The following is a 14,470-nucleotide window of genomic DNA, read 5'->3' on the forward strand; positions in this document are numbered from 1 at the left end:
GAAACAGATCATAAACATAGCATATTTCACGAAGGTTGTGCTGAATCCTTGTGAATAGCTCATTTTACAACATTCTCGCAATTTTAAGACATACCCTAAATAGCATGCAGTTTTTTCAGGTTCCTTCTAACGCCAGGGTGTGTGCATGGCGAAATAGACATGTAGGAGAGGCGAGGAAGTCATATTCTGGAAATTTGAAGGTTTTGTCGTATGTGTTGGAATATGGGTCAAGGAACGTCAAAAATCTCCACTGTAAATCATCTCCCATCTCAAATATGGCGTCTGGTTTAAAGGCAGAACAATGGTTTGCTGCGAACTACTCAAAGGTATATGTGGCTTCCATTTCTTTACCAAGGCATACGTAGAATATGCCAACAGCAAGGGTTGATAATCCATGCGTAGGAACATTTGGCTCTAATACTTTAATTGCCTCCTCAACCCCTAAAGTTGTTGATAGGTGAAGAGCTTCATAGTATATGGCCTCTATGTTGCCAACCTCAACGCACTTTAGGAAGAAGTTGCGAAAATGACCAAACTTTCGGATTCCAGAGGGCGTTTCATCAACAATAAGAGTCACTTTGCACGTCTTTAAGATGGATGGTTGATGGACAAGTTCGTATCCACGTTTCCCAGTCCGCATTAAGGCTCCAAGGTACCATGCTGATTCCTCTCTAAGATGCTCAATAATTTTAGACAGCAGTTCGTCAGGAAGATCTGGAATTTGTGACTTAGACATACTATTTTATTGATGGAGAAGATATGTTATTGCAGATTTATAAGAATAACTTAAAATGAGGATTTTTTATTAGCAGTTGTGTGACTTTAATACAAAAGTAATTGTGCAACCAATATTTGAAACCTAACCCCAGTACATGAAAGTTAATGGCATCTTATAGGCATGACATAACCACTAAACCCACACTACAGTTTAAGAGATTTAGTTTCCCAAGAAGGCAACCAAAAAGTTTGATTCATTTTAATAAAACGTATGAACTTGTTAAAAAGTAAAAGAAAACATGGAAGGGGTAAATTTGAATCCAAGTAGTAAAAGAAAATTGAGCGTTGAAGCCTTTAGTCACTTAAAATATAGCCGTTATATCTGAAAAATTCACTTTATATCTACTAGATATAGCCGTTACACTGACAATATGTCCGTTGTGGTTTTGGCAAATGCTATTTAAAGGGGGCATTATTGCTTCCTTACGCTTTCACTTCAAGAAAATGGAAATACCAAATCTTCCAGATGACATTTTAACTCAAATCTTAGAAATCGTAGGTGCTGACGGTTCATGGCGTCTGGGTCCTTTTCTAAGGGACGGGAAGCGGTCCTACGACCTTGTGCACCAACCTCAAATATTGCGTAACTGCAGCGTATTTTCAATGTGTCGTGATCCAAACGATATTTTCATTGGCGGCAGGTGTCGGGGTTTCTTTGAAAAGTGCTTGAATGTCGGTAATATTGATGCCGTCTACATCGAAAGTCTCCATTTGGCAAGTCGCCATCAGGACTTGGAAGCAGCGGTTGCGCTTTTGGAGCAAAATGTTCCTAACGATGATGAATCAACTTTAGCTTATGGAGTATTCAACGTGTGTCTAGGTGACATAGTCAAGGCCAGTGAAGCTTTTCAACAGTTTATTCAGCATCACGGCCAACTTCATTCGGAGAGAGTCAGGCAAATGTGTGATTCATTGGAGTGGAAACTATCATGGTACCATCCAGCACAAATGGACACCTATGCCAACAGTTTCAAATATCCAAATGATGAAGTCATTAAGGAGCCAGACTGCGCTTACGATCACGATCCATTCTTTGATCGTTTTTGCAACGAGTGCAATGTATTCTGGACTGCACGTAACGTTTGTAGTATGATATATGGGTCGTCGATAATGTTACCAATCTGTCATGTTTTTAATAAAATCTTCATCCTAATGTAGCATAAATGAAGTGTAAACCATATGCTACCTGACGTTTGTTGGGGTCAAAAACGGTCACGACGAAGTTAACATCCAAATCTCCGTAAAAATCAGTATGAACATTTTTACCGAAGATACTCATCGTAAAAAGAATCTCTACAAGGAATCTCGCGATAAAACTTTGTTCAAGTCTCCTTGAATCAAGTACCGGTTGTCCTAAGGCAACGGAAAGGTATCATAGCCAGCCATGGATAGGTTCGAATATGACGATCGGAACACGGACAAACCAAGCTCAGTCACTACGCAACTACCGTACATGCACACAGCCCGGTCAATGCGTAGCGACCGAACTCGAGCCAAGCTCGGTCGCTACGTAGCGACCGAGCTCTTCCGAAACGTCGATACGACACGAATCCATGCTCTCTCATCTACCCTTCGATGTTGTCTCCCGAAGACCATAGCGAACCCATTTCATGTTTTCCACTATTCGAAGTCATCAATGAAACTTTACGATAGAAACCGTGGAAAGTTCGTTTTTTATCGAAAAAAGTCGTATTAAACGCTTCAAGTCGAAAGACGGCCCAAAGGGACCTAAGACATGACTCGAAGCCCACCTTACGATTTCCTAACCAGCAGCTCGTAAACCATGGGACGGTTTAAGCTTGGTTCGCAAGGAAAGATAAATGTCAAGTTTCTGCGGATAAATACGAAATTTTGAAGATAATTACGAAGATCGGGAAAAATGGAATATCTCCATTTTTAGGCTATGACGGCTTAAGGGCAGAAGGGGAAAAGCGTAAACCGGCCTAGGAGCGAGTATATAAGGAGCCCTAGGCGAGAGGCATGGAAGGGAGAACTTTTTAGACTCTGAATTATCGGCACTTAGAAACTTTAGGCTTTATTCTCGACAAGTTCGGTTTCCATGACTGGCACTCAATTACTAGACGAACTCGCCCAGGCAGCCTTTAACAAGGTTCAGTCTGAAATCAATCAAAAACATTTTCTGTATCTTTTTCGTCTTTTGTTATCGACCTGCGACTCAACTACGTTTGAGCCTTAAAGCCGCTAGAACTAGGTTACTCGCTGACAGCCTTTGCGGTCAAAGCTTTTATGATCTCTTGTAATGATCGCAACGCTCTCACGCAGATTCGAAATAAGATCTATTGTTTTCTCTAAACTCATTTGTTATCTTTTCATGATTTCCGCATCTATTTGGTCACTAGTCGTTGGCTCTCGCAGAGATCCGGGACCTCTGGGAAATTAGGATTTTTCTAGTTTCCTAATTTAAACGTAAATCGACAGTGTGAATTTCGGTTCCCACAGTTTGGCGCTAGAAGGAGGGGGAGTACGGATTACTCTAACTCATAGTCGCAAAACGCTCGATCAAAACAATGTCTGGAAATATGAATGACAAAATCGCATTTCGCAACAACGCTGGTAAGAAAACTCCAGCCGCCACTGCTCCTATGGCCAACGCTTACGCAAACGCCACAGTTCTTGAGAAAATCAGAAACCTTGCCGCGACTTTTCGCCACAGGTAGTGCAATGAAATGAGCTCACGATTTCTCTTTCTAAACCTATAGGGAAACGATAAATCTTATCAAACCCCGTAAGTTTGGCTCATTACCAAACAAAAGAAATCTCAATGCGTAAGGATTTTACCAAAACACGTTTTCCGAAAACATTTCAAAAGGTTAATCGCGGAAAAAGGATGCACAACAAATCGATTACATAGCTCGGTCGCTACGTAGCGACCAGGCTCAAGCCAAGCTCGGTCGCTACGTAGCGACCGAGCACGCACACATCCCGGTCGCTACGTAGCGACCGAGCACGCACACAGCTCGGTCGCTACATAGGGACCGAGAAAGTACATGGCTCGGTCATTACGTAGCGACCGAGCACGCACACACTTCGGTCGCTACATAGCAACCGGGCACGCACACAGCTCGGTCGTTACGTAGTAGCGACCGAACTCCATCCATGCTCGGTCCCTACGTAGCGACTGAACAAGTACACGGCTCGGTCGTTACGTAGCGACAGAGCACGCACACAGCTCGGTCGCTACGTAGCGACCGATCTCAAGTGTACTCTCCACTCGCTACGTAGCGACCTGTCAGGCCTCATAAAGTTCCTCCTTTGCGTTCTGTTTTGAATCCTCATCGAAACGCTTTTCGTTTCGTCTCAATTGGAGTTTCCGTTGAGATTTTACGACGAGAACAAGTAGGACTCTTCTTGGCTTATTTCTACTCGCTACATAGCGACCTGTCAGACCTCCATATCGCTACATAGTGACCTTTCAGGCCTCAGAAAGGTCCTCCTTTGCGTTCTCTTTTGAATCCTCATCGAAACGCTTTTCGTTTCGTCTTAATCGGAGTTTCCGTTGAGATTTTACGACGAAAACAAGTAGGACTCTTCTTGGCTTACTTCTACTCGCTACATAGCGACCTTTCAGACCTCCAGCTCGCTACGTAGCGACCTGTCAGGCCTCAGAAAGTTCCTCCTTTGCGTTCTCATTTGAATCCTCATCGAAACGCTTTTCATTTCGTCTCAATCGGAGTTTCCGTTGAGATTTTACGACGAAAACAAGTAGGACTCTTCTTGGCTTACTTCTACTCGCTACATAGCGACCTGTCAGACCTCCAGCTCGCTACATAGCGACCTGTCAGGCCTCAAAAGCTCCTCCTTTTTGTTCTCTTTTGAATCCCGATCGAAACGCTTTTTGTTTCGTCTCAATTGGAGTTTCTGTTGAGATTTTACGACGAAAACAAGTAAGACTCGTCTAAACTCTTTCGCTTGCTCCTACTCGCCCTTACCTCCATCTTTGTGTTTTCCTTTAAATCTCGATCGAAACGTCTCTTGTTTCGTCTCGATTGGAGTTACCATAGAAACTTTACGATAAAAAAAAACCCGCAAAGACTTGTTTTCTCGCATGGATTCAGATTAATCGTATAAAACGGCAATGGTTAACTTAACACCTTAGCCGCCTCAACTATACGATTACGTTGAACCTTTTTATAAAAATTGACGTCGTATCTAAGGAGAAGATAACAGTCAAGTTCGAAAGATAAATGTCAAGTTTCAAAGGATAAACACCAACATCGAAAATGGTGAACATACACGAGAAGAGGAAGGGGAAATGAGCAAGCAAAACTGAGAAGAGACAAAACTGCATCTTCAAGAGAACTAAGGTATTTCCGACTTGAAATTTTTGAAATCAGACTTGGAATTATCGTAGGAAATTACTAAGAAATAAAACGCCTTTGAGACTGCCATAAAACTTTAGGGAACGTAAAACCTAGGTGGATAGTCTAGCGAATTAACTCTTAGGCGATTTTTCCTGTCTCGATATATCATTCCATAACTGTTCAGCCAAATCTTGCAAACTGATCTAAACTCTCGGAAAATCGAGAAACAATCGCCACGCGTATCCAGCTTGCTTCCTAAAGAGAGAAAAAACTAGAGACATGAACCTCGTCTTAAAACCGATTTGTTTCCAGTGATTTTCTCAAAACTGACATATCCCAAGTCGTCAACCTGGAAACAACCAAATAACAGTCCCAGCGTCGTCTTTAAATCGAACCGGATTGTCGATCATTCTAAACCTCGGAAGAAGAAACGTACACAACCCTTCAAAGTATCGGTTCAAACGTTTCCTTTCGTAAAAAAAAAAGGGGGAGTAGGTACATATACTATACTCTTATACTCCCAAACTTCAAAAATCTTTTGCCTTGTCATCAAAAAAATGCTTTCGTCAAAGCAAACTCTCGCAACAATAGGCAGAAAAAATTTAGGCAATACGATGCCTCCTTAAAATCGTCCCAAAAAGGCAAACGACAATCTAAAATTCGTCTAAACGCTAGCAACATATCCAGACGATGATGAACATAATCTTAAAAACTATACAACATTTCTTGTCGCAATCATGCGTATAGAAAACCTGTACCAATATCAAATTGAAACTCGTCAATTAGCCAAAGTCTTGAAGCCCTTTCCGGCTTTATAAAGCCAGCTTCGTATAAATATTTCTATGAGAAATCTTCAAGCATCAAAGCATTTCATTCCGTTTCCGTTGAACCAAGTGAGTCACGGAAAATCATCGAAAACATTTGCTACGAAAAAAACTCGAGAATAAATGTAGCATCGAGAACATTAAAGGGAACACTTTATTCCCGATCGTTGGCTAGATCTACTTCTGGGTTACCAATTCATTCCAGAAACGAATGTGTCATGAGAATCCTCTCAAAAAACCTATGGAAAAAGTTCTACGACTAGATCATAGTGAAATAAACTTCGGTAACACTGCATGAGTAACTCCAAGCAACTTTCACCTAAAATCGAAATCACAGCAGAAACGTTTCTCGTAAAACCCGCAGAAACAACGCTACTTTTACATGTGTATACATATCACCGATTTACAATCTTCGTAAAACCGGTCCCCATTATTTACACGAAAAATCCTTCGTACGATCAGACCAAGTCTTACGAAGAAACTTTTGAAAGTAAACATAACTGGTTTTACGAAGAAGTATATTTTGTATAGCAAACACAAAGCTGTAAAATTTGGCTGACCAATCTAAAGAGAGAGATCTTCGCATTACGATTTAATAGATCTCGTATTTTAGCCATGCGGCTCACTGGCTTCTGCGTTTCGTTCCCCTCGGTCACATCCGAGCAGGCAATCGTCCCGCAACTGACTCCGCACTGGTTCTGTATCAAACCTCTTGGGCTTTGTCTTCCTCCGACAAAAAAGACTCGATTTTCATAAGACTATATGTCAAATTATACGGAATATTCGTCGTATAACTGAAACCCACAGCGGAGAATCGTTTTCAACGACTATCGGCCATATTAGCACGAATAACTCTGGTAAACTTGGCCTATCAATCTCGACAAGCGCTCTTTGGCCCTCGGTCAATTACGCCTTCCAGTAAAGGTCCAAACCAGAATTTGCCATCTCCTTTAAAGACGATCGTAAACTAACACGACCTTACACGTTAAAGTACCATGGTCTAATCCTTGACCAACAACATCCTTGGCTATCTGAGTGAACACATCCTTCACGCCAAGCCAAACTATTTGAGAAACCATCTCTCCATCACTTAACGGCTAAACGACAATCTGCGATTTGTCTAAAAACGTCGTGAGACTATTAAGAGAATAATTACCGTATAACCCACGGTCGGAAATCATATGATAAATTCTTCGTAACGAAACTCAGTCCTAACAACTAAACGGTTAACGGAAAATCTAAACTTTTCGACAATCGACCAATTTCGATACATTTCACAATTCACTTTAAGCCCGCTATGTTTTACCCTTAATACGCGGCATGTAAGGAAAAATTCGTAAGAAAGCTTCTAGAGCTATACGAAACATCCTGAAAAATGCACGAAATAGATCTCAGAAGGCCAACACTTCACAAAGCACTATGAAAGAAAACGCTTCTTCCCATGGACAAATTTACGCGACACCTCAGTCCTAATTCCTCGATCGCAAATCAAATTATTAGCATCCAAATAGGAACAACAATTTTGGCTGCGAACATCCGTAGTAAAAAAAAAATGTTTCTCAAACGCAGGGCTAAGACTAAACCCTTGCAACATCGCAAAAGATCTTCAAGCCCGCGAACATTTCAAGCACGAAATGCGGCAAACGAAAGAATAACAAATCTTCAGCATCGCGAGATGTCGCAGACGCCTGAAGACTCGTTCTTCGACGAAATTTCCTTCCTCGGTAAAAACACTTTCTTGGAAGACCAGATAGTCATACGCACTAACATCTTCTCAAAACATATCCTTCGCGAAGACTCGAAACGTTATTTTTTACCATTAAGTTTGTTGCTGATCACAACAAACTCTTAACGTCCTAAACAGACTTAGCCATCTCGTGGAGATGACTCTCGTACATCCGACACAAGGATAATAGCGCTATAAAATAAACCCAAAATATTTGGTCAGCATTTCCAAGAAGCTTAAAAATTGTCCTTGGAGAGATGCTCGGTTCCAACCATACAAGTCGTATAAGCCGAGAACCTATCGCGGACTTTAAATCGGTATGGAATCAGGATGAAACTGAAATGGGATACGTAGGTCGAATTAGTCATCGCACCCTCTAAAACCAGGAGTAAACCTAGGTCTTGGCTAAACCCGGCGCACTGGTCTCTAACATCTCTAGGCGTAGTATCAAACACCCTGATACGAGATCCCAAAATTGTCTCTTGGCCAATATTCGAGCGTCTTCAGAAACCCCGTAAGTTTATACACTGCGGAAAAATCTCGAAACAGATCGCGGAGATAGCAGTTCTCACAGAGTTAGATTACGAGATGACAACTCGTAGTCTTCCCTCTACACCCATATAAAATGCCATCGGCAGCAACACGCCTGATAACATCTACATATAAACTAGACCGTAAAGGTCTCGCTGGAAAACTAGTCATAAGAACCTTAACTCCAGACGAACTACAAAAGACTTGATCCCTTCGACAAGGGTACGTAGGCAGCCTTCATAAGGCGCATCCCCAATTAAAAAAAAAACTTTTCTTTATATGCATAAGTTTTTCTTCGTCAATGATTGTCTACGAATCTTCGGATACAAACTTCGTCCAACATGCCTATCTTGCCTAACTCGCCTAACCGCACGCTAGAATCTCATCAACGATCCATGATTCTAACAGGCTGGGGGGCTAACTGTTAGGGTCAAAAACGGTCACGACGAAGTTAACATCCAAATCTCCGTAAAAATCAGCATGAAAATTTTTACCGAAGATACTCATCGTAAAAAGAATCTTTACAAGGAATCTCGCGATAAAACCTTGTTCAAGTCTCGATTGAATCAAGTACCGGTTGTCCTAAGGCAACAGAAACGTATTTAAGCCAGCCATGGATAGGTTCGAATATGACGATCGGAACACGGACAAACCAAGCTCGGTCACTACGCAACTACCGCACATGCACACTGCCCGGTCAATGCATAGCGACCGAGCTCGAGCCAAGCTCGGTCGCTACGTAGCGACCGAGCTCGAGCCAAGCTCAGTCGCTACGTAGCGACCGAGCGTCCGTCCCGCTCGGTCGCTACGTAGCAACCGAGCTCGAGCCAGGCTCGGTCGCTACATAGTGACTGAGCATCCGTCCCGCTTGGTCGCTACGTAGCGACCAAGCTCGAGCCAGGCTCGGTCGCTACGTAGCGACCGAGCGTGAGCCAAGCTCGGTCGCTACGTAGCGACCGAGCTCTTGTGAAACGTCGATATAGCGACCGAGCTCTTGTGAAACGTCGATACGACACGAATCCATGCATTCTCATCTACCCTTCGATGCTGCCTCCCGAATACCGTATCGAACCCATTTCATGTTTTCCGCTATTCGAAGTCATCAATCAAACTTTACGATAAAAATCGCAGAAAGTTCGTTTTTATCGAAAGAAGTCGTATTAAACGCTTCAATTCGAAAGACGACCCAAAGGGACCTAAGACATGACTCGAAGCCCACCTTACGATTCCTTAACCAGCCGCCCGTAAACCGTGGGACGGTTTACGCTTGGTTCGCAAGGAAAGATAAATGTCAAGTTTCCGCGGATAAATACGAAATTTTGAAGATAATTACGAAGATCAGGAAAAATAGAATATCTCCATTTTTAGGCTATGACGGCTTAAGGGCAGAAGGAGAAAAGCGTAAACCGACCTAGGAGTGAGTATATAAGGAGTCCTAGGTGAGAGGCATGGAAGGGAGAACTTTTTAGACTCAGAATTCTTGGCACTTAGAAACTTTAGGCTTTATTCTCGACAAGTTCATTTTCTATGAATGACACTTAATTACTAGACGAACTCGCCCAGGCAGTTCGATCTCTTGTCCATCTCTATCAATTGAACTACCTTCGGCTTGATCCTCGAAAGGGGTACGTAGGCAGCCTTTAACAAGGTTCAGTCCGAAATCAACTACGTTTGAGCCTTTAAGCCGCTAGAACTAGGTTACTCGCTGACAGCCTTTGCGGCCAAAGCTTTTATGATCTCTTGTAATGATCGCAACGCTCTCACGCGGATTCGAAATAAGATCTACTGTTTTCTCTATACTTATTTGTTATCTTTTCATGATTTCCGCATCTATTTGGTCACTTGTTGTTGGCTCTCGCAGAGATCCGGGACCTCTGGGAAATTAGGATTTTCCTAATTTCCTAATTTAAACGTAAATCGACAGTGCGAATTTCGGTTTCCACAACGTTCTTCACAACTCACCGAACACATAATAGGCGTATACAAACCGTTGTAAACATTGGTATACACTGAGAATGACTTTCAGAAAACAATTTGTGTACACTCATGTTACAACATTAGATAAACCTATCATACACTCACGGTTCTTATATGTTAATAAAAGTCGTATACCCCATTTCATATCTTGTCATTTGAAAAGGGGTGTACAAACAAATATAAGGTGTACACCGTATAGTGTTATACACCTTTGGTTGTAAACCCCATTTAATATCTTGTCATTTGATCTGTAAAATATAGTAATTAGGGATATAGAACTGGTTGAAATTAGTAATTATGGTTTAGGAATATGAAACCCTAAACCCTAAAAACCTAAAACTTAAACCCTAAACCCTAAACTCTAAACCCCACACCATAAAGTACGGAACCCTAAACTTAAATCGTTAATTTTCCACAAAACGCCCAAATATCAACAAAAAACGAGTTTATCGTAGGTCTAAAATACATTAATATCCAAAACACAACGATAATCAAAATACGATGATATCCAAAATAATGGGTTCGTCTGATTCCCAAAACACAATCATATCATAATTTGAAAAAAGGGTTCCTCCGAGTTCCATGGAATCGTGTTCCTCGTTACATTGATCAGGGCACTGGTTCCTTGCATGTAGTCTTCTTGTGACCTCCCTTAAAACACCTGGAACACTTGTTCAGCTTCTTCTTTTTCCTCGGCCCCTCCTATAAACGAAAAAAATAGTTAGAAATAGAAAGCGTACAATGCATTTCAAAAAGTATTAAGGAAAGGTATAAACAAAGGTTTTACCGCATAATCTGCGGCTCCAAGTTTTCTTTTAATGCATGGCCTTCCCTTCGTTCTTTTCGTCTTTGGTGGATAAAGGTCGACCTTTAGTATATCTGCGGGAATATTGACATCCGCTGGATCTGAAACCGGTAGTATGATACCCTTAACTGTTTCAGACCAAGTATCTTTGACATGGTATTATGAAACAAACAAGGCGTACTCCATATTCCGAATAGATGCAGTGGCAATAGCGTGTCGGCATGGCAACCCAAGCATCTGGAATTCAAGGCAGGAGCAAGTTCGTTTTTATAAATTAACAACAAAGCCGTATCCAGTTGGCTTATGTGTAACTTCAAATACCCAAGTGGAACAGGGCAAAACAAGAAGGCCAGTTGACAACACTAACTGTTCGACCATTATTTGATCAATTACCTTTGGAACAATACCCTGCATTTTACTAATATCGCAGCGCCTGCACTTGAACCATCTGCTCAACATCCGTCTTATAAACTCCAGCAATGCCATTAATAGGGCTATCACGCGCTGACAGCAGCGCTTTATTCAACGATTCAGCTATATTTGAACTCATCAAGTTAAACCTATTTCCTTCGAAATGTGAACGTGTCCATAACTTTTTGTCGATTTTCTCCAAGTAATCCCAACATCTCCAATCCATAAGCTTTATAAGGTCATAGATCTTTTGAAATTCCGAAACTTTGAAAGCTTATGCTGCTCTGCCCACCATCTGCTTCTGCTGCAGTCCTTTGTACTTATCGTCCACGTTACGCTTAAGGTGTACAAGACAAATACCATGGTGTGCAGATGGATACCATCTATCTTTAGCTGCAAATATAGCGGCGCATCTGTCAAAAATTATTGTTAATTCACAACTATCTTCTACGATTGTTGACAACCTTTCGAAGAACCACTTCCAAGAATCTGAGTTCTCGCTATCCACTACTGCGAAAGCAATAGGGAATATGCGGCAGTCTGCGTCTTGCCCGCTAGCACTAAGCAATACCCCTTTGTATTTCCCAAACATGTGGGTGCCGTCCACCACAAGGACCTTACGCAAATGCTGCCACCCATCGATACAAGCCTTCAGTGACATGAATGCATACAGGAACCTCGATTTTCCTTCTTTATCAAGTTCGGTTTTAATATCCGTGATTGTTCCAGGATTTGCTAATTTCAGTACGTGCAAGTACTGTGGTAACATCTTGTAAGACATTTCCTCTGTTCCTTGGGCAGACGCAATTGTTAGTTCCTTAACTTTCCAAGCTTTCCAGTACGTGCATGTATAGTTGAATTCCGTTCGAAGTACTTCTGGCAGTTCCATAGCACGAGGTCCATAGTGGAGTCCTTCGTATTTTGAGTGCAGAAGAGCAGCAAGAACTCTAGATGTTCCATGTTTTTTGTACAGCCTTCGCACATCAGATGTACATTGATGTCCCAAAATTGCCTTCTTTACAACATACGTAGGAGAATCACCCAGTTGCTTAGCACATACCCTCCAAGTACACTGTTTTTCAACGCATATAGCCATGACGAAGCGTTTGCAATGCCTGAATTTGAACCTGCACACCTCCGCGAGTGCATAGATCGACATCGTCAACTTGAACTGCGCTTTGTCCTTAAACATCCTTCCAATAAATATATCCGAGTCCTCCTAGCTGAAGTCGATTTCCTGCGGCTGAAACATGTTTCCTTCCATATCATTAAAAACAGGAACTACATCATTATATCCATACATTTCCCAAACTTGTATCCCTTTCATGAAAGCCTCTCCACCCTGAACTTGTGTACTCTCAGTTACAGGAAGATCCACAAACAGGTCCTCATCTTCGATCACACGGCTGTGTGTGTTGTGCTTTTCTGGTGGAGTAGTCTGACCAAGATCAACACTTGCACCTGTATCTGTTCCATCCGCATGTGTACAACTAACGGTTACAAAGGTAGATGGAAAATGTTTTCTTGGGATGCATGCTTCGCCACCCTCAAATTGTTAGTTTGGGTGAAAGGAGGACTAACAAACTCATCATCAGCTTCGATTACTCGGTTGTGTTTGTTGTATTGTTTATGTGGTGTAACAAGTACAATATGATCACTTTCGCCGGTAGGTGTTTCATCATTGTGAGCACATGAAAGGGTTCCTGTCTTCGGTGCTCCTCCACCATGAACAAGTGTAGTGTCGGTGAGAGGAGGATCAAAATACTCATCATCATCTTCGATCACGCGTCTGTGTTTCTCGTTTTGTTGTGGTGGTGTAACCAGAACAACATTGCCAACATCAGAGTTCCCGGTTGCAAAGGTAAGTGCACACCTTACTGTTTCAGATGACGATTTGGTGAAACGACGATCAACAGAATCATCGTCGTGGTTTTGTTGGTTTCTATCTTTTGGTGGAGTTACATGGACAACATCGACGCTTCCGCCGATATCAGAATCTTTGGTGTACGAAAAGTCAACCATTCGTGAGGTACATACGAAATCCCTTACTTGATCTGTGTTGTCTTCGTAATGTCTCATATTGCAACGCTGTTTGCTTGACGAAGATCCACCTGTAGCCCTTGACCATTGGCCTCTTCCAGACCCTTGACCTCTAACTTCGGTGACCCCAGAACGCTCATAACCGTTACGACCAGACCGTCCACCACGCCCTCCTTTTGGTGGACATCTACAAAATCATCATCTTCGTCTCTCTCACAATCATTTCCAACAAACTCATGCCAGCCATTATAATCATAGTCCTTGTCATCTTCGTTTGTGTCTTCATTTCCAACATCATCTTTATATTCATTTTCACCGTCATCTTCATCTTCATCATCATCTTCATCTTCATATTCTTCTTCATTATAATCATAGTCCTCGTCATCTTCATCTTCATCTTCATCTTCATCTTCATTTTCAACGTCATCTCTTTTGTTTTCTCCCGATGCTGCTTCAATGTTAGCCCGCTTTTTACTTCCATACTCCACTACTGTTCCTTCTCCACAGCTCTTTTCCTTCTCTTGTAGCATACAGTTTTGTTGATGCATATTATCCGGATTAACCCCACAAACGGCATCTTCAGCTGTTTCAACGTGAGCCCGCTTTTTACTTTCATTCTCCATTATTGTTCCTAGTGCACAGATCTTTTGCTTCTCTTGTTGCGTACTGTTTTGTTGAAGTATATTACTCGAAGCCGGATTAACCCCGCATACGGCATCTACAGCCGCTCCACTATCTTTATCCTTGGAACCTTGCACCCGTTCAGCCGTCTGTGAGTTCAATCCAAAAGATGCTTCAACTGCTTCTACTTGCCTAATTAAATACTCATCATCATCCATTCCGAGTGATGCATTCATTTGCGACAAGATATCTCGTTCGGACCTTAAAAATATCATTTTTTCTCCAACAATCTCTCCAAATGTCACGAAAACATTAAAAGACTTGTTTGTCCTATGAAGAGCCTTGAATATTTTATAAACAGTGGTGGTTGCTATCTCCACTGGTGCGGCCCCTTTACCAACCATTTCACTCTCTCCATCAATTACCCAATAACACA

General features: G+C 42.0%; 2 protein-coding genes across 2 annotated transcripts; both read right to left on the reverse strand.

Annotated features, from left to right (window-relative positions):
* Positions 1-11,380: 11,380 nt before the first annotated feature.
* On the reverse strand, positions 11,381-12,565 carry LOC106430303. Its single transcript, XM_048764005.1, has 3 exons — positions 11,838-12,565; positions 11,666-11,786; positions 11,381-11,620 (listed from the first exon to the last, which is right to left on the reverse strand). Exons 1-3 carry the CDS (start codon positions 12,563-12,565, stop codon positions 11,381-11,383), a joined length of 1,089 nt encoding a protein of 362 aa, XP_048619962.1.
* Positions 12,566-13,448: 883 nt separating this feature from the next.
* On the reverse strand, positions 13,449-14,270 carry LOC125590442 (glutamic acid-rich protein-like). The gene is made up of 2 exons (XM_048764006.1): positions 13,889-14,270; positions 13,449-13,816 (listed from the first exon to the last, which is right to left on the reverse strand). The coding sequence occupies exons 1-2, from the start codon at positions 14,268-14,270 to the stop codon at positions 13,449-13,451; spliced, it is 750 nt and encodes a 249-aa protein (XP_048619963.1).
* Between the last annotated feature and the right edge of the window lie 200 nt (positions 14,271-14,470).

Source organism: Brassica napus, chromosome C7, assembly GCF_020379485.1.
Source record: "Brassica napus cultivar Da-Ae chromosome C7, Da-Ae, whole genome shotgun sequence".
In the NCBI taxonomy this organism is placed as follows: domain Eukaryota; kingdom Viridiplantae; phylum Streptophyta; class Magnoliopsida; order Brassicales; family Brassicaceae; genus Brassica; species Brassica napus.

Excerpts from the sequence above, each read along its gene's own strand:
- LOC125590442 (XM_048764006.1), bottom strand. The coding sequence starts at position 14,270 with ATGAATGCATCACTCGGAATGGATGATGATGAGTATTTAATTAGGCAA. Across the intron at positions 13,817-13,888 it reads AACAGTAGTGGAGTATGGAA|ATGAAGATGAAGATGAAGAT; the intron begins GTAAAAAGCGGG and ends ATGAAGATGAAG.
- LOC106430303 (XM_048764005.1), bottom strand. The coding sequence starts at position 12,565 with ATGTTTAAGGACAAAGCGCAGTTCAAGTTGACGATGTCGATCTATGCA. Across the intron at positions 11,787-11,837 it reads TGGAAGTGGTTCTTCGAAAG|ATGCGCCGCTATATTTGCAG; the intron begins GTTGTCAACAAT and ends AATTTTTGACAG. Across the intron at positions 11,621-11,665 it reads GACTGCAGCAGAAGCAGATG|ATCTATGACCTTATAAAGCT; the intron begins GTGGGCAGAGCA and ends GAATTTCAAAAG.